We start from the raw sequence: 19,877 nt of genomic DNA, 5'->3' as shown, positions 1-19,877 counted from the left end.
ACAATAATAAGAGAAAAATGTAGACTTCTTTCTGTTGGCTTGTAGGAAGCAGAAGCTATTTCATTAAAAGCATGGCTTTTCATCCCCATTTTTAACGTTTTAGTAAAACTCAATCACATTTCACAAACTGAATCTGTTGGGCTGTAGCTGTTGAACCATAATTGAATCTGGAGTGTAGCTGACTGTTATTGATGCTTTAGAAAACTTGTTGGAGCCTGATGAGGAGTGACTGGTTCTATTCACTAGAGTGACAGACATCACATTTTATTCTTTTTAGGAAACAGTTCTTGCATTATTCAATTTGTCTCCATTAGTGTTAGCAAAACTTTGTGTATGGGGTGAGACATTAATCTTTGTAAAAATTTCACCGTGCCTTTGTAACTGGATACCAAGAGTGTGAAAAGACTTATAAAACACAATGAATTAGAATAGAATTAGATAAACATGTCATCTAGTCCAGACCCTGGCTCAAAACAAGGCTAATTAAATCAAGTTGCTGAGGGCTGTGTCCATTCCTGAACCCCTCCAAGGACTGAGGTTCCACAACCTCTCTGGGCAACCTGTTCCACTATTTAACTAACTTCAGAGTAAATTTTTTTTTCCTAATATCTAATTAGTATTGCCCATTTTCCAACCTGCTCTGTTGCCTTCTGTCCTATCACTGCATGCTTCCAAGAAGAGTCTGGCTCCATTTCCTCTATATTCTCTGATCAAAAAGTTGTAGAAAACAGAAAGATCTTTCATACTCTTTCTTCTCCAAGCTGAACAGGTCTGATACTCTCCTTGTAGGTCATGTTCTCCTACCCCCTTGCTGATGTCTGCTGGACTTGATCCAGGATGTCAGTATCCTTCTTGTTCTGAGAAGCCCAAATGGACATAGTACTCCAAATGCAAGTGTTAGGTAGAGGGAAAAGGTCACTTACCTGAACCTGCAGTCTTATGTTCAACTTGTTGTCCACTAGAACTCCCAGATCCCTTTCTGCAGAGTTGCCTTCTAAACAGCCACCAGCCTGTACTGCTGCCAGGAAGTTATTCCCTCCCGGATGCTTCCATTTGTGTTTCAGTTCACTCAGGAGCTCCATGTTCATCCATGCTGGCCGTCTGCCACAGCTGCTGAACTGTTTGAACATTGTAATGAACCATCCTTATGCTCTAAGGCAGCTGCCCTTGAAGATAAGCCAGCTCTTCTGGGCCTCTGCTCTCCAGGGCAATTTCCCACAGACACTGCCAAGCAGGTCCCTGGAATCTGCTCATCTTAAGTCTATGGCTGTAATTCTGTTCTTTGTCTTACTCCCTTCTCCCAGGATTTGAAACTCCATAGTCTCATGCTCACTGCAGCCAAGGCTGCCCTTGACCTTTACACCATCTAGTAGTTCTCCCTTGTTTGTGAGTAGGTGCAGCAATTTGAAGGTATCAATCTCCAAATAATTCTGTACCCCTCGTATTTCTAAAATGGAGCTGGAAGCTTTCTGTCTTATGTCAGTGTCACAGAGACATTCAAACAGTAGATATTAAAAGTGGATGAAAAAGAAAACTAGCCTACAAATGTCACACCACGGAAAGTTCAGCTCCAGCTTGGGACAGAAATGTAGCTTGCGTTGATTTTGATCAGTTTACTTTGATTGAAGCAAATTATTTATCCATCTGCTAGAAAAAGAATGGAAGAAGAAGAACTCAAAGGAATGGAGATTTTAAAATAAATTTGATGTCTCTCACTGATAAAGTTTCCTGAAGCAGAAAGCCTGATGGCATGCGGAGAGGTCCCTGTCAGCACCAGCATCTCTAGAGAGAGGCGAGCCAAGCATGGGCAGAGCCGCAGCCACCACAGGATACTGAAACGTCCTGGGAGCTTCAGTTCCTGTCTCCTCAGCCAGGGAGGTTCATCTCAGGCTCCTCTACAATCTGGCATGGTCTTTGCCCACATGTGCCATCGCATGGATGAAACTACCCTGGGTTGCTCACTCAGCCACCCTGGCTAAGCCTTGGTGGCCAATCACTGCCTGGAGCTTGGCTTCACATTTCTCCTTTTCCCCTTTCCCTTTCCCTTTCCCTTTCCCTTTCCCTTTTCCTTTTCCTTTTCCTTTTCCTATATTTCTTTATGCTCTTTTTCCCATTTCTTTTCTTCTGCTGCTTAATCTGCCTTCTGAGGACACTGGGGCCCAGTTCTGTCCTCCCAGGCTGAGCACCTGATGGAGCTATAGAGCAACAGGTCTCCATTGTTTCTCATACTGGTAAGATCATTGCATTCCTTATATACTGAATAAAATGGATGGCAGACTGTATCCCCTTTAGCATATAGGTTGAAGCAAATTCTTGGTGTCTCAACAAAAAAAAGTGAAATAGAACATTCCTTTTAGAGTCTTTGCAACATCTTGAAAGGTGCAAAGTTTGGGTATGGAAACTACTTATAGCATATTTGAATATGCTATCTGAGCATGTCTGCAAGCAGATATTTGGCTTTTACTGCTATATTTGTAGAAAGAAATGATGGAACTCTTCTGGAAGCCTTAGTGTGTCTTTGTTAACTTTTGCTAAAAGTTTTATCTAAACTGGGTGGTACTGCGTTAGAAGCACCATAAAATGTTACAAGGATATGATGAGGATAAGCTGAGATAGTTTTCAGACAATACAATTGCTTGTAGATTTTTGAGATGTGTGTGGATGGAAACAGTGGAGCTGTTCCCTTGCTTTGAAGGAATTGCAGAACTTGGGGGAAAAACAATGTCAAGGAGAGGTTTGTGTAATTGATATTGTGATTTTTATTCATCCTCAGATGCTAAAGATACAAATAATGAAATTATTATGCACGTGAGTCCCTGCCCTGAATGTTAAATCTCTGTAAAGTATGAGGATTTGTTGACTGACAAATGTCTCTACCTTTTTCTATCCATGGATTGCACAATGAAGTGATTCATTGCCCAGCAAAGCGCTCCATGCCTGAGGGAATTTGTTTGGTTTACATGCAAGCTAATTGATTAAATCACCTCTTTGACAATCCCACTAGTACTGGTTAGCTGGGTAAGCAAGCAGAAGAAATAGAAAATATTGACAGCAAGGACTTGATATTATATATTTGCATCATCTATATATACACTATAATATATATAGACTATAGTATAAATACCACATAATTTATGGTTTTCTGTATGCTGAGCAATTTCAGATGGGCCTGGACAGTTGTTTTCCATCTCTTCTTCCTAGCAATGGTACATTCATTCATTTCTCTCACAATACAGATCTGACCATGGGCATTAGTCCTATGGAATTACTGGAATAGAGTCTTCATTGGGATTTCATCTCAGGTCCATCCAAAAAGTCAGTGCCAAAACAGTGGCACAAAGGCAATACATCACTTCAAGCTCAGCATTCTGGTGCCTGAGCACCCCCACTCGACCCCTTACATTGCCCTCTGCTTTGTCCCTAAATGAAATTAGAGTGATAGTTTTAACCCAGGACACCCAAAATGGTTTGGGAGATGATTACTGGAGAGGCCACTCCCTGTGTGATACCGCTGAAGATGGCAGCAATTGGCTCACTCCAAGCTCACAGCCCTTTCCCTTAAAAGAAGGAGTGCTGGCTCCAGAGGTTTTCCCCTGCAGCATTCTCAGCCCAGTGCTCTGGTACGGCAAGGATCTTCTCTTGTGCCTTTGGAGGAGAGGTATGGTAACAAATTACTCTTTGTTGTGCTGTGATTTTGTTGGGAAGAGATAAATGTATCTAAATCTGGCTAAATGTTGAGATTTTAAGTTATGACAACTATGCCTATGTGAAAGACACGATTCCTTCCAGTACTTTGGGTTTGTTCTACATATGAAATGTGTTTCTTTCAATTTCTGTCAGTTAAAATGAAACATAAATTATTAGCCTTACTAAAAGGCAAAGGCGTTATGTGGGATTACTTGAAACTTACACAGAAATTAAGTCAATGTTATCTCTCCATTTTTCAGTTTGCTTAAATTGTGATCATGACTGGAAAATATTGTAGAGGCTTGAGGCATATACCTCTGATATGAAACAGCTGGTGAAAGATGCAGCAACATCAAAATGATTTCTCAGGTTTTAGGAGAAAGGCCATTGTCTGTTTCTAGATAATTTCATCCCAGCTCTCTGGCAGCTCTGTGGTAACATCCTACATAAACATAATGCTAGAAAAGACAGGCACTTGTATATTCAGCTGTCCATAGTGCAGTGTAGTACCTGGAAATAAGGAAAAACAGAATTGTGAGCTGTTTGTCATTCACACTGTCAATCTCAGATGAGAGGTACCTCCACAGAGGACTGCTCTCAGCTCTGGGTGAAGAAAAACCAAACCCAACCAACAAATCCATTCTCTGATTTTTTCCAGTTTGATTTCAAAGTCCTGTATCAAGGTGACTTCTCCCACTGCCTCTGGGAAACCTTGCTGACAGCAACAGCTTCTGACTTTCACACCACATACAGCCTGTGGTTCGCTCGGGATAGCTCCATCTCAATTTAAATCCAGTCTCAGAAGCCCCTGGGAAGGGAATTTGCTTTGTTCATTCAGTACCCCTATAGAGCTATAAATCCCATAGAGCTACCAAAGACCGCTGTGACATGCATGAGAAGGCAGGGAGAGGCAGGCGATCACCCATTGCCTGTCTGGTCAGCCCAGGCACCCATGTTATTTCTTTGTTGTGGGTTTCTGCTTGGTTTTGGGGTTTGGGTTTTCCTGGGGAGATGGGGAGGTGTGTGTATGTGCTGTTGGTGTTTTTTCATGCCATCTATAATACTGTAAGGGCTCACTCACAGCATTATAGAAAAGCTGCCATTAGCAGAATTTACTGACAGAAAGTAAGTTATCTCTGGGTATTGATGTTGGCATTGTTGGCAATTGCCCAGAAGGTGAGTGTCTTTCTGAAGGCATCTGTATCCTCAGCAACAGATTCTCTATGTGAAGAGTGGCCAGGCGTTGTGAGGGCTCCCTTTTAACTGAAGGACTGCCCCACAACCATACAGTGATTGCCTACCACTGGCACATATATATGAGACAGGTATATGTACAGCTTGCCCACTTTGACCCACCTCAGAGGCAGACATTGAATCCTATAGTTACAGGAGGAAGATAAGCACTCTCCACAAGGCAATTTGGTTTTTATCCTTCTCTACTATAAAGATGACTGTCTTAGATGAGAGATCTAACTTTTGAATGGTTCTAATTAAATGAAAACAGTCCCACCTAAGTATATTGGTAGAGGACAGCCTTCTATGAATGATAAATGATGAGTTTTTTGTCCTGGACATTAAGTCACTGTTCCAGGTAATGAGTATCCATTTAATATTTTCTGAAATGAGATGATATCAGAGCAGAACCCCTCACGGACAAACCCAAACAGGTCAAGGAAAATGAGAGACAATAATATGTACATTAGTAGTAAATGCACTTATGTTGCCTTTATTAATTTGTTCTTATAAAATACTTTGAACACTGAAGACCTTATCTGGAGATATAGAACCAGGCTATGGTTCGCCATGGGGAAACAAGTGGTTTAATGGTAATGAAAGAAGCAAAAATAAAGATCCATTTGGTTGTGACATTTGCAAGGAGAGTTTTTTGGTAAAACTTCGTGTGTTTATTAACATGCAGACTAAGGGATATGAAAACGTTTTCTACTGGCACAAAATTGCTTTGTTGGTGGTTGGGAGGGAACATAAAGGGCTTTTCAAAACTGTGGCTAAGATCTTAACAAGCGATTCCAAAAGTGGGGGTTATCTATGTCTGTAATTAAATGAACTGACCAGTTTTTTCTTCCAAAGTACTAAGACACAGTGATGACTGTTGAATCACTGAGAGGCACCAAGAGTTCCATAAATTTGGGGAAAAATAAGCCATTTATTTCACTAACTAGAGGAAAAAAAATTACAGCCTAAAAATACAGTGCCACTTCCCTTTCAACAGGGTGTGTCTAGGAGGATGTATCCCAGGTGCTTTCTCCAGTCCCTATGACATTGAGCAAGCTGACTTTTCAACCTCTACCCCTCTACCTCAACCCTCTACCCCAAGGAGCTCTATTTCTCCAGCAGTCTGTGAAGAACAGGTCCTCCCTTTCACAGTTGCTGAGCTTTCCACTTTATCCATTCTGGAAGGAAAGCTGGTATCAGAGCAGCTCACTCTAGGGAGAAAAAAGGGAGTACAGCCACCACATGATGCAACATGAACTTCTACTATCATTCTAAATATTTATTAACAGGTCCTGTAAAAAAACATCTAGAAAGATGGTGAAGATTTTCTGGTCTCTCCTGCTCTTAAGTTTGCTTAGTGGACAACTCAACGCCAACCCTGGACTCAAAGTGAGGATCACCCAGAAAGGGCTGGAATATGGTATGTGTGACATTTTCAAGATCTGGTGGTGCCATTGCATTGAGTCCTGGTATGACAGACATCTTGGGAAGCAATGGCAGTGGAAGGAAATGACCTGATCACAGGCTATAGAGAAAGTTTAAGAGCACACTGTAGCAGATACAGTAAGCTGCTTGACAGCATTGTACATCATATCAATGTCCATTTGATTTCAGATGTTGAATTAAAAAGTTCAACTCTTGCCATGACTAGAAGTGAGACATGAAATAGCACTGCTGGGTCTCAAATGTGATACCCTTTTCTTTCTGACTCTGTGAACATCCCATTGCCAAATGCACATACCTATAAAATCCCAGGCAGTATCAAAGGCAACTGAACTGATCACTGTTTTCCTGTAGCCAAGGAAGTTGGGCTGGAAATCCTGAAGCAGAATATGGAGAAAAAGCATTTCCCTGATTTGAGTGGCTATGAGAAATCCGGGCTTGGTAATGTCAACTACAACATCTCAAAGTAAGTATTCTCTCCAGGGACAATTCGTGTGCGACAGAAACTTGAATCTTGTTTTGTTTTCACCTTGACTCCTGAAATACGAACTTTTCCTTTTCTTTTCTCTCTTTTATCTCCCTTACACTCTAGGATACACATCACCGCTGTTGAATTCCCCAGTGCTTCCATCTCCCTCATACCTCGAACTGGTATAAAACTGGTGATTGAAAATGCTTCTCTAACCTTTAATACAAACTGGAACATAAGGACCTGGATGTTGTACGTACAGCCTCATATGTCCTGAGATTTTTCTTGATGGAGGATATAAAGATAAAAATGCAAAGTTCAGTTTGCCTTGTGACCTTTTTTATGGCAAAGATGCTCTTTAATAGCTAGTGGCAGTAGCCCAGGAGTAGACTGGTCTTTCTCAACAAGTCTGCTGTTTTGAGGTAGCCCCTGCCTCCTCAGCCATGAACACTGGTAAATAGCCCATGGTTGAGAAGCCCCTTTGTGAATAGCAAAGGATTAATGCTCCAGCTGAATGCTGCTGTTTTCCAGCCCACTGGCTAATGACACATTTAGAAAAGCTGTAGTATCATCCAATAGTACGGTGGATCATCATCCAGTATAATAAACCCTCCCAGTGTAGCTGAACTGTTAGAAACCTAGTGCTCTGCCTCTAACAGATACAGTTCAGAAGCTATTGGAAAAACAGACAAGTCTCCACACTTTCCTAGTCTGTGTAGAATACTTGATTCTTTACAGAGCCTGTTAAAATACATTTTCAATATAACCAATGCAATAAAATTTGTTCAGATAAGCACCTTCACCTTCAGTGAAGAGAAAAGAGTCTTTTTGAGAGTTACTTTGGAATATTCATTAAAAAAGGGTTGTTTATTTATTTTTACTTCATACAGTAAAGACAGTGGAAGAAGCACAGTGTACATTTCGAAGGTGTTTGTTACTGCAGTCTTTTCAATACCCCTGGATAACACAGGCCATACATCTATATCACTTACCAGCTGCCGGACAACTTCTGGTGATATAGACATCAAGTTGAATGGAAAAAGTGGGTAAGTGGAAGAGATCTCTATATATCCTGGGAGAAAAATAAACTGTCAATGAATGACACAGAGACAACTTCACAAAGTAAGATCCCCAGAATTGCACCACAGTCGAGAAACAGGGCCCTAATCCAGTGTTAAAATGGCCATATTTGACCTTTGTTCTTGTATTCATGCATGCTGCAACTCAAGTAAAAGATAAAGACAGCATCAAACAATCTCTTATACTTTTTCAGCACTCAGTTCTTTCCAAATACTGCTCTAATCTTCAACTCTAAGTAGAAGTTAAATGCTTGTACTATGCTTTAAATACTCTTAGTCATAATGCTATAAAAACTGAACAGAACCAGGCTACTGCCTGTTGTGCTTCTGGTTACAGCTCTGTGTGACATTATTTCATTGTCTTTTTGCACTTCTATCACTGTCTGAATGCAAGTCTTGTCACATGTTTTTAGTTGGTTGATTTAACTTGTTATTGGAAGTTCCTAGTGCAGGGACTGCTTATTTATTCTGTGCTTGTACATCCATGGTGGTGGTAATATGAAGAATTACTTACTCATGAAGATGAATCTACACAGGCTAATTGCTGAGATGCCTAGTGGTGAAATTATCTCCTTTTAGATGGCAGCTCTCTGGTTGTTACATTTCAGAAAGCTCCCTTGAGTGCCAGAATATATCACTCAGAGGCCATTAAAGTCATGTTCTGCAGAGATATCTAATTTCCTGTTAATGACCATAGTACTTGACCCATTAATTGGTTTCTTCCTTTCCTCTAGCTTCCTGCATAACTTCTTTATCAAGTATCTGAAGAAACCTATTCACAGGACCTTGGTCACTAACGTAAGCCTTTCAAATTGTGCAGGGGAGGGATTCAAGGAGCATGGCTTTCACAAGTCTCTGCTGTGAACTTGGCAAAGGAAGAGCTAGAAAAATATAGTCCTATTCTGATCTGATCAGCTCGATCACTGTTTTGCCAGCCAGAAATGCTTCCAGATAAGGAGCCAAGTTCATGACTAGTCCATACCTAGGCTCAACCAAGGCAGCTGTAGGAAAATGTAGTTAATTCCACATTCCAATGCATAAAAAGTCTCTGTGCTTACAGGCATCCTTGCTTTTGAATAATTTTTATACTCAACAGACAAAAAATATCCTGGGTAATGCAGAGATGTTGTACTACATCAGCTGATAGTATGATGTATTTAAACTTCATCATATCAGAGAGATGTAGTTCTGATGACAGCCTGCCCAGGGCCTCCGAAAGGAGATAGAACTTGAGATGGCTGTGATTCTGCACCCGGACAGGGATCTCTCCTGGGAGACCAAAGTGAGATCTCCTTCTCGTGCTGTCATGGCTGTGGTTTTGTCACCCCCACCAGGTGGCTTTTTACAACTTCTCACTTTGTTGCTTAAAGGCAGCTCTGACAGAGGACAAGCCTCCATTGCACCAAATAGAAACCTTGGGGAGCCAGTTAGCTGAAGAAAAGCTAGTTTAGGTATTTTGACAAACAAATGCTGCAATGTGTGATGCATAAGCAGAAAGACTTGCTGACACACAGCTAAGAAAGAGGTGCTTGCAGGTTCACATTAATCAGGCCATAACTTGAATGTGTTTTTATATCATACAGTCATGTCCCAACATCAGATCTGGAATCCAGTTGATAGATAAAGACCTGCAATCACTGAGTGGTGAGTCGTTAGTGACAGCTTTTCCTTCTGCTTTCTGTCTCCTGTTTGGTGAAATACTGCAGCTTCCTTAACAGCAGCTGGTGAGCAGGAGTTAGATCAGACCCTCTGATCTCTCTGCTCCTTTGCTTACAGTAGTGGTACTTGGACAGAAAAGGGTATTTCTGAGAAGCCAAGAACTTGAGAGAGACTCTCAACTTGAAAAAGTGTCAGTGTGCACTTCTGCTGTCAGAAATGACACTTAGAGGTATTTCTGACAACAGCACTGATGCCAAGACAGTTTCTGTTCCCTCCCATGCTCTGAGTCCTCCTGCATACCAGTCACTTTACAAGCTGAAGCCTGCTATCCTAGCCTGCCTGAGAATTAGCATTTGACTTGCCTAATTATCAGACTTGTCAGAGGCAAAAAGAAAAAGCTCCTTTGTAAAAAGCTTCTTACCATAACCATTTTGGGTTAGATTTGCAGGAGTTTAAGACACTCAAAGTGTTGGGCAGGTAGGCTGTGCAAAACATAAGTACCCAAGCAGCTCAGTCACCTACCTTTCTGGGAAAGTATTTGCAAATTTGAGACACTCCAGATGCTCTCAGAAATGCTTGACAAGAAATCCCAACACCTCCTTATGCCCTGAAGCACTGGTATAGCCATTTCTCTTTTTTTGTTTGTTTTGGCTTAGACCAAATTTACATTTTCCACAATGAGAAAACTTTAGACAAACTAAAGAGGATGCTTTAAAGAAGATGCCAGCAGAAATATCAAGCCCTATGTTAGAAGGACCTTGGCTATGTTTTTCCTCACTCTTTGGAACAACTCATGTCATTCTCCTTCAGGAACCACCTCTAGTTTTAAGTATGCATAAAATATTTTCTGTACTTTTTGTAATATTGAGTATTTTGCCTTCTTTACCAACCTTGCAGTCCTACTGCCTATTGATGATTTGGCCGAAGTAGACTACTCCTTAAATAGCTTGCCAGCAGTATTCCGGCCATTCATTGACCTGGACTTAAAGGTAATGGACTGTAGTGCTATTTGCCAAGATTGCTGTGGGTTTTGTTCTTGTATGGTCCACTTTCTAAGATTAACATGATTGCTGTTCTGAACATTTAGACACTTCAAAGCATTTATTGCATTTGTTACTGTGATATTTGTTAACAGTCCTGTTGTACAATGAGTTATGTAAAAGCCACATATTTTTTTAAATTGCTGTTGGGTTCATAGAATCATAGAATGGTAGGGTTGGAGGGGACCTTTAGAGATCATCTAGTCCAACCCCCCTGCAGAAGCAGGTTCACCTAGATCAGGTCGCATAGGTACTTGTCCAGGTGGGTCTTGAAGACCTCCAAGGAAGGAGACTCCTTGGGGAGTTGGACTAGATGATCTTTTGAGGTTCCTTCGAACTCTTAAGATTCTGTGATTCTGTGAGTGCTGCTGATTTTGAACAGGTGAAAGTTTCCTTGAAATAAAGCAGAAAAAAAATCTCTTGATGTATTGCAACTAAAATTAGACTATTTGTTAATTCTAGAATGACTTGGTTGTCAATCTGTGTAAAGTGATTTGGTTGAGGGAAGTTATCAACACAGTATCTGAGATCTTTTATTAAGTTTAAGATACCTCATGCTAGATGCTTGACAAAGAGAGACAACAGGGAAATAAGAGAGGAGGAATACAAAGGAACAATACACTAATATCCATCAGTATGGTAGACACTGTTCTCAGCACACAGAGCTCTGCAGCTGCTGTGAAGCTCTTCTGCTTATTGTATCAATGAGATTCTCAGCAGGGACTTAAAGATGTAATGTTGTGGCTGCTTACAAGATTTACATAAGTTGCAACCTGGGGGAAAGATGCAAAGTCACTGGTGAATCCAGTAAGTGAGGATTGAGTGGGGAGGTCATCATCAAAGTGATTTCGTAAGAGTTTTGACAGTCCTTGAAAGACAACAGTAGATTTAAAGATAAATGGGTGAAGCTGAGAAAATAAAGACAATCAGAATACATTTGAGACATGAGAGCAATAAATAATAAAAGGGATATTAAAAAAATTAACGTCTGAGTACCTCCATCACTTTAAGTCAGTCTTACCTTTCTAATCTGGATGCATTTGGACGTATTAGATCTGCAAGTCTTGGCTAACATCATAGGTAAAGCAAAAGACAACACAGGGAGGTTTAGGATTGTCTGACATAACTGTGTCATACTTTGTCTGAATAAATTACTAACTTGCTTCTGAGTAGAATCAGGTGCTGATTTTGACCTAGAAAGATCTCTGTGTTTAGAGATCCATTGTGTAATTGAGACCATTGGATAGCTCTAAGCAGCAGTTCTCTCTCAGGTTTAAATTCCTGGAGATGAGCAAAGGAGAAAGTAAGGCTGTTCAATAAGGAGGACCCTTAGACACTGTTCTTCATGGAATTTGCAGATCTTTAATTTAGAGGCTTTGTTTTCTGAGGTGGTAGACTGCCTTCAGTGGATGATCAACATCTGAAAAGACAGTTCTCAGGTGTCCTCTGTGAAAGTGTCCAATGTCAATGGAACTTGTTGACACCACCTGCTTACAAAGCCAATATACTCATTTATATACCAAATGAATAGCTTGAGCAAGGTAAAGAAAAGTATTATTAATTGTCTGCAGTCTTGTTAGAGTCTGACTTTTTTCTCTCTGACAATAATTTTCAGGGTATAGTCTACCCAGCTGGAAACTATACTGATCCTCCCTATGTGATGTCACCCTTCAACATCCCAGACCAAAGAGACTCCATGCTCTACCTCGCCTTCTCTGAGTATTTCTTTCAGACCTCCTCATTTGCTTACTACACCGCAGGTGCCTTCAACATCACCATTGCAGAGGAAGTGAGTAGGACACAGAGGAACAGGTTCAGAGTGGCTTAGCTCACCCAAGATGGGGCTTTGACCTTCCAGTTGCTAGTGTGTGGCCGTATAAAGCTGCTAATTGGCCTGTGGAGTCAGGCGGTAGATCATAAATAGTAGATTATATTGTTCTATAACAGTAGATTATACTGTCATATTCTTTTATTTAGGCTCTATACAGATGCCTCAGGCCACAGCCTGAGATGCCAAGTTTCACTGAGAAAAGTACCAAATACTGGCAACTTTGCTATGAAAAGGAAAAGAAGGTTTTTGAAGACCTGAGGCTTAGACTTTTCTGACTACTTTGGGGAATTTAGCAGCCTCGGTGTCTGTTTTCTGTGAGATCTCAACAGATTGAAAGTATTACAGGGGCCATGGAAGCAAAGCATATATCAAAGCACAGTAGCTTTGATATATTTGATATATTTGCCAGCTTGGAAGCTGGCAAACTAGGCCAGTCTGTCTCCAGGAGGTTCGTTAAGTCACAAAGCCTGTAGATTGCAGCCCAAACTATAATGATATTAAGCATTTGCTTTCCCAGGAAGTATTTTGGCATATATTACTGGGAATTAGCTTTAAGTACATATCAAGACCCTTCAGAATATTTCTGAGAGGTACAAAGGCAAAGCAAAGATTCCTTGAAGAGACAGCAATAATGCATGTAGAGAATAGCTAACCATGGAGGTCAAATTTGGTAACATTTGGGGTTTTACTTTCTTTTTTATTCTCTCCAGACTTGCAGCCATTTTAATATAAGCACAGAGATATTTGGCAGTGTCATCCCTGAGGTGAGTACCATTTCCACAAATGCAGACACATCACTACTGGAATATCCCAAAGGCTCGTCGAGTCCGCAGCAGGGCTCTTGCACCAGAGAAGAGGGCACATAACAGCAGAGCAGATGGGCCTTGTCACCTCCCACCTCACAACGAGCTCAGTGACTTGCATTGTTACCAATCTTGTCCCATAATCTTGCATATCAATCTTGACTCTGGGCACTGTTCCTGAGCCACAGTTGTTCCCACCTAAAAGCACCTCTAGGCATGAAAAAGCTTCCAGTCACGAGTCCTACTTCCAGAAGGTTCTGAGAGTACATCAGATCAGAAGTAACTCGTTTCTCCTGCACAAACCTGCATAATTGTCTTTGCTTCACTGCTAGCCTGTGACGAACTGACTAGCAGAAAGGAATCCAGTAAAGACCTGGGAAAAGACTATAGTGGCCATGTGCAGGAAACCAAGCTAACAGATAGACAGGAAATGTTACATCTATGGAACAGACAAGGCAGATGCACAGGAATTCCATTTATTTTAGGTGAAGGAGGTAAATTTAACAGGACAGAGAATATAAGCATGCATGGCTTCCACCAGCCTTCTCAGACAGAATGACAAACCAAAAATGAGCATAAGAGTCCCTAAGCCATGAATGCCAAAATTTGAGGAAATCAGACTCATGGTCTGAAGAACTTCACATCTTTGTTTCCTTCTCAGATTATATTAAGTTCCTCCCCCCGAAAATCTAAGAATGCTCTAAGAGCAGTCATCATATTGTCTTCTCTGTAAAATGCCATGGACATTGATGCTAATAATCCACCTTTTCTAAGTAATTAAGTTAGGGAGCTATTCAGGCAGTGGGCAGAGTGAGACTCCTCTGAGAACAGTCCAGAGCAGGAACCTGTCTCGTGAGATGGGTGAATCTCGAAGTGAATGACTCATGAGCTCCTACATCGTGTGATTTAAATGTCATGTTCATGTTCTATTCCTTTCCTCTATCCACAAATGAGCATTTACTTGTTCTCAGTGATACAGAATAAATCGTATTTCTAAAGTGGAAGGAACTTTCCACTGCATCCCTGATATGGCCAAGCCTGTTAATTTATTACTACAGAAAATTCATGTTTCTTGCTTGCTTGAAAGAGTCTTATGTTAGCAACTGTCCCTAACCTCATTTTAAGGAATTACTTCAAAATTATTTCTTGAAGAATGACAAAATGCAGTATTCTGATCTTTCTACAAGAAAAGCATTTTTCTGTCTTTTTTTTTCCCCTTGGAACCTTACAGGTAGCCAAATATTCAGTTACACCCTATCCAGTGATGCTGAAGCTAATGGCTACTGAAGTACCTATCATTAGCTTAGAGCAGGATTTCTTCACGGTAGAGATTCGGGGCTCTATGGAGGTGTTTGCTGTTCTACCAGACTCAACCACCCAGTCATTGTTTACAATGAACATGGTAAGTGCAAGGTGTGACATTTAACTGGGGGTTGAATATGTATAAGACACAAAGTGCCAGATTTCTAGTACTTAAACATGCAAATTCCCTTAGCCACAGGTGGTAGCTATGAGGCCTCACTTGACCTAGAGGACATTTTTATGGCAAAAACCTTTTGCCTATAGATGGACAAAAATCCAAACATACAGTGACTCTGATTAACTGAGTTAAAGTTTTCTTCTCTGGAATAACAGTTCTGCAGGCATGAGCTATGATTCTTGACAACTTGTTCATTTAGCTGGAAATGTCTTTGATTACTGGCATCTCATTCCCCACATTTCAGCCCTTATCAATGCCATTCAGATAAGCAGACATTTACTGTGTGCAGCCTTGCATGGGCCATGGGCTGGGGAGAAAGTTGCATCTACATGGAACAGCTTCTCTACATAACTGGGAAATTTATGTATTTGTAACTAATTGAAAGTAAGGGTCCTGGGTTTTTATGTCCGGTAACCCATAGTTTATTTCATCTGCAGACAGCCAACACCAGCATTGCACTGAATATATTTGACCAGAAATTGATGGGATCGCTGTGCTTGAACAGGTAATTCAACGTGGGATTTTCAGCCACTTGAAAGTGTTGGCAGTTCCAGCATTAGCAGTTTAGGCACATGACCAGATAACCATAATGTAGTGAAAGTGTTTTCCTGGTGAGTTCATCTGCATTAGGACCTCTAATTCTCTATGTGGCTACACTTGCACAGTTTAGAGGAGCCAGGGGACTGCCTAGGAGCTGTGGATTGCTGCAGGGCAGTGGTCTCATTGAAATCCTCTACTCCTGACATCTAGTCTCCCATCTGAGCTGGAGAAATGAAGTGTGCAGGGCAATTAAGATAACCACAAATCATCCAAGAGCTTCCTTCATCCCTTTCCAGCTGGCAAGATGGAATTGCTTTCTAGCTCACTAGTTCAGAGGGGCCCAGGGACATGGTAAAGAATCTGAACCCCTGCAGTTCCACTACACTGATACTCTTATAGCAAAATTCTCAAGCTAAGGCACTGCAACTCCCAAAGGTCAGAAAGCTGGAGACCAGAGGTTTGGGCATTTAGACAGATAATATGTCACATTTTATAGAGAGAAGCTCTGTACACTGGGAACTCATGGCTGGGAACTGGGACCCTGATTTCACATAGTCCCTTGGGAAGACAGTTACAAGGTTAAGAATATGCAGAGCTCAACAGAGCACAGAGATATTGGAAATTCAAGGAAGATAGTGCTGTTAGCTGGGTTTTTTGTTTGTTTGTGGTTTTTTTTTTTTAGAAACATTCAGAAAGAAAAATCCGTGTAAAAAAAAAGTGTGTTGAGAGCTGTGATGCTCATTCTGTGGAAACTCAGAAATCATGTTCTGAGTACTTGAATATATACTAAGTCTTTGAATTTTGAAACAGAGACATTAGCAACACTCACAGCCATCAGCAGCAGCACCGTATGATGAAGAGAATTCTTCTTCCCACCCCAGCGAGGCTCACATCAAAGCAATATGCAGACGTACCAAAATCCCTGCAAAATATCTGAGAGTCTGCAAGTCCTTGGTGAATTTAGCTGTCAGCAGGATTTCCAAAACCCAGCACAGAGGGACAAGTGCACTCACACTGCTGGCTACAGCCCTTGCAGCATAGTCTTTTGCATGCATTGCTCAGCAAAAGCTCTGAGAAAGCCACACTCTGAGGCTTGCATTGTGTGAAATATATTGATTCAAAAATCTCTTTAGAGATGCCTCTTAAGGCCTGGAGTTCTAATGCAGTGACTGCCCATGACTAGATTAACCATGTATTTATCCTTTCTGGTGACTCAGCTTGTTTAATTTCTTTCCCTCAGGCTCCAGTTCTCGCTAGCCCATTCCAATGTTGGTTTTTTTGAGGTAAGCGGGTAGTTTAAGCACATAGAAAATGCAAAACAAGAATAGGAATTGTATCAAGGCTAAAGAGCAAGCAGCTAAACTTTATCTGTATTTTAAAATCATTTGGCTTCACTCCTGGGTGGCTCTTTTCCTGTCTTCTGACAGCCACCTCTCTGCTGTGGACTTACAAGTATATTACTGGGGGCAAGGTAGTGCTCTGAAAATAAGATATTCTGTAGGTTCTCTGGCTGGTATGTCACATTTCATTGCTAGGCAGAGATCTCTCGAGTCATGCCGGTGAAAGGCGCAGCAGTAACCTGAACTGTGACAGCAGAGGGAGCAGTGCGCCGTCTAAGCCGGCTGAGCCAGAGGCGGGCCATGGATGCACTGGTGCTCATCGCAGATGCTTGGAATCACAACAGCGAATGGGAGCCAAAATACTAGTCTCAGATGCCTGGAACAGTGCAGTCGAAGCCTTGCAGAGGAAAACTCTGCCTCCGTAGAGAGTCATTTAATCCTGACTATAATCAATCACTACTGAGCAGCTGAGGAGAAAGGATTAAAACTGTCTGGTCCTGCTTTGCTGCTCGTGATAAATTATCTCACGAATAAAGGAAACAGGCTGCTTTAAATGAAAATGCTGCCCAAGCACGAGGAAAGCCCTTTGCATTTTGCATCTCATTTCCTTTGCATCATCCCAAAGATTTAAGATTCAAAGTTCACTTGAGCATATGTCGCATTTAGGTCAAATAAGAGCTGAAAGTTGACAATGAACCTACAAATTCTGTGGTGGATTAGGGCATGATAGTTCTGCCACTCTCAGGAAGTGGTGGCCAACTCCATTTTCTTGCCTCTTGCAGATCTCACTTCTGGAAAATATCCTGTCTTATATTTTACAGACTGAAGTAATTCCATCAGCTAATGGTAAGGCTGTATTTCAAAGTACCAGCTAAAAGCTTCCAGCAGAGTGGATGATTCTATGAACTTCTACCAACTTTCTTCTTAAGTTTCCAGTTCCTATTGAGTGGTAAATGACCATCAGCCAGTGAGTGGAAGGGAGAGACTGATCTGTAGACTGATCTACACCCCCTCACTGGCACTGGTCTGCAAAAAGAGGCTTGGAAAGTCACAGTTCATCTGCTTTCACTCAAGGTGGCCCTGATGCACCAGAAAGAAGCACATCTTTCTAGTCTGCACATCTGCCTGAGGTCACTGCCTGTGAAATGTATTCCTCTTTGCCAGACCAGCACAGGACTTTTGCCTCTCATAAATCTTATTTAAGGCCCTGGAGGGAGACATAGCTTTGTTCCAGCCCTCTGTACTGGGATGAACTTCACCTTCCTTAATTAATGGAGACAAATGGGAACAGGGTCTAATGATGCCAGAGCTGTCTTATCAATCCCTCAGGCCACTAGGGATAAATCACAGAGTATGTAATGCCTTGGTTTGGCTGCAACGCCCTGCCAAGAGAAAGCATCTGTTCCCCATTGGTAAACGAGCATTGTGTCTACCTCCCAGGGTTGCTTGCTAAGACTGAGAGGTTAAGTGTTGTAACTGACCTAGAAACCTCTGAATAAACAGGGCTGTTGAACAGTAGGGCATTTATTATCTTTCTAATACATATCTAAATCATTGTGGTTTTTCTCCTTTTTTTAAGCCAAACTGTCAAAAGGATTACCTCTTCCCAATCTGGCCAACGTTACCTTCACGAGACCTCAGATCACAATTGCACAGGTGAGATCTTGCTGGATTTGAGGCAGTTGGGCAGTAAAAAAGTCCTGGGTTTAAAATGAGCTCTGTAATAATTATAAAATCCTATTTAAAACAAACTTATCTTTCTTTGAGAGGAAAAGTTAGAGCTGAATACATATAACCTCCAGCTTGTTCTGCCCTCCAAGTTGCAACTGAGTGTGAAAACAGGTTTACCTTTAACATTTTGTTCAAGTTTGGCCAATCAAATCAAATCAGAGTTATTGCTAGCCATACATTCCTGCTGAATTTAACAGGAATAGTTGAAATACGAGACAGGTGAACTCAATTTTGTGCACCTGGGATGACGGGATTTTGTTAATAATTGGTGATAACTACTGAGGCTAGTAGTCAAAAGTAGTTAGTAAGCTTTCAGAAATATATTCTTTGCCTTCTGGTGATTCTTCTGCAGATCTAGCCCTTAGTTGCTAGACAATCAGTCAGTCTAAGGGCATTGCTGACAAGCAAACTCTCAGAAAACGGGTAAGCCTGTCACATTTCTCCACTTATTTACCAACTCCTCAGTTATTTTCAGCTTTGCAGAGATAGTATCAAATCCTTGTTTGTGGTTAAGCACAAAGCACAGCTCAGGAAAGGAAATGTAAAGGTTGCCTTTAATTTTTCTTTGCACCCCACATACCTGGCAGCAGCCGGTTCTGCAGCCCTCATCAGTAGCTAAGAATGAGAGAGGACACAGGAAAACTCTTGCACCTTATCAGTGTGAACTGGATTCCTATTTAACAGCTACTTCTATAGTCTCCAGTCCCAGTCTATGGTTAGCAAGAAGAAAGACAATTCCTCCCACTTCTCATGTCAGACTGTGCTGGGCTGCTCTCTGCAGGTTCACTGCTCCATAGGAACTGACACTGGGGGAAGTTCTAAGGGCAAGTTTAGATCAGATGATTTATGTGGCTCAAATATGGTAAAAAATAATCCCACCTTGTGATGATTGTCTAGTTTCCTGAAGGCTCAGATGAACTTCCCTGGGTAGGCTGTTGCTAGCATGGTGCAAAGGGATAGCACCCAGGGAAAGATGGGGCTCTTTCCACAAAGATCAAAGGACAAAGTTTAACAAAACCTGTTACTTCCAAGGCTCGGCTGTTCTCAGCAGATTTTCTGACCTTAAACACTAGGAAAAGATGAAATCAAAAAATACAAAAACATGGGAAAACCCAAACCAAAACAAACAACCCTCAAAAAAACCAACTAACCTTCCTTTTGTACTTCATAGCACTTCAGTGACTGTTCCTCTCCCCACAGGGATACATGTTGATCTCTACTGATGTCCACTACAAACATTAAAGAAGAGAGACCATTTGATAAGAATGAACTTCAAATCAATAATATGACTCTGAAGGCTAAATACTGTCCAGTTCTGCTGAAATAAGTTTTGGCAAGGGTGATGTCGTCCTAGCTGAGGAAGAGGGATGACACAAGGAGGCTAAGAAAGTTGATGGAATGGTTAGGCTGTACCATGGTGGTAACAAGCAGAAACTGAGAACAACATATGACCCATGTGTGACATTATTTGTTCTGGAGTTCATCTGATGCAAAAATGTCTTTAAGATTAATGTTGTCTTGAAATACAGTCTTTTTCTATAC

The 19,877-nt window shown here is 41.3% G+C and overlaps 1 protein-coding gene across 1 annotated transcript; it reads left to right on the top strand.

The window, feature by feature from the left end:
- Positions 1-6,234: 6,234 nt before the first annotated feature.
- BPIFC (BPI fold containing family C) lies at positions 6,235-19,577 on the top strand. Its single transcript, XM_010207484.2, has 15 exons — positions 6,235-6,340; positions 6,718-6,829; positions 6,956-7,084; positions 7,723-7,878; positions 8,646-8,709; positions 9,495-9,555; positions 10,468-10,559; positions 12,226-12,399; positions 13,152-13,205; positions 14,476-14,646; positions 15,162-15,229; positions 16,505-16,547; positions 17,387-17,450; positions 18,184-18,260; positions 19,536-19,577. Exons 1-15 carry the CDS (start codon positions 6,235-6,237, stop codon positions 19,575-19,577), a joined length of 1,413 nt encoding a protein of 470 aa, XP_010205786.2.
- Positions 19,578-19,877: the final 300 nt, after the last annotated feature.

The sequence above is a fragment of the Colius striatus genome, chromosome 1 (assembly GCF_028858725.1).
Source record: "Colius striatus isolate bColStr4 chromosome 1, bColStr4.1.hap1, whole genome shotgun sequence".
Classification (NCBI taxonomy): Eukaryota; Metazoa; Chordata; class Aves; order Coliiformes; family Coliidae; genus Colius; species Colius striatus.
This window is presented reverse-complemented; position numbering and strand designations above follow the sequence as displayed.

Excerpts from the sequence above, each read along its gene's own strand:
- BPIFC (XM_010207484.2), top strand. The coding sequence starts at position 6,235 with ATGGTGAAGATTTTCTGGTCTCTCCTGCTCTTAAGTTTGCTTAGTGGA. Across the intron at positions 6,830-6,955 it reads GTCAACTACAACATCTCAAA|GATACACATCACCGCTGTTG; the intron begins GTAAGTATTCTC and ends CTTACACTCTAG. Across the intron at positions 16,548-17,386 it reads CCAATGTTGGTTTTTTTGAG|ATCTCACTTCTGGAAAATAT; the intron begins GTAAGCGGGTAG and ends TGCCTCTTGCAG.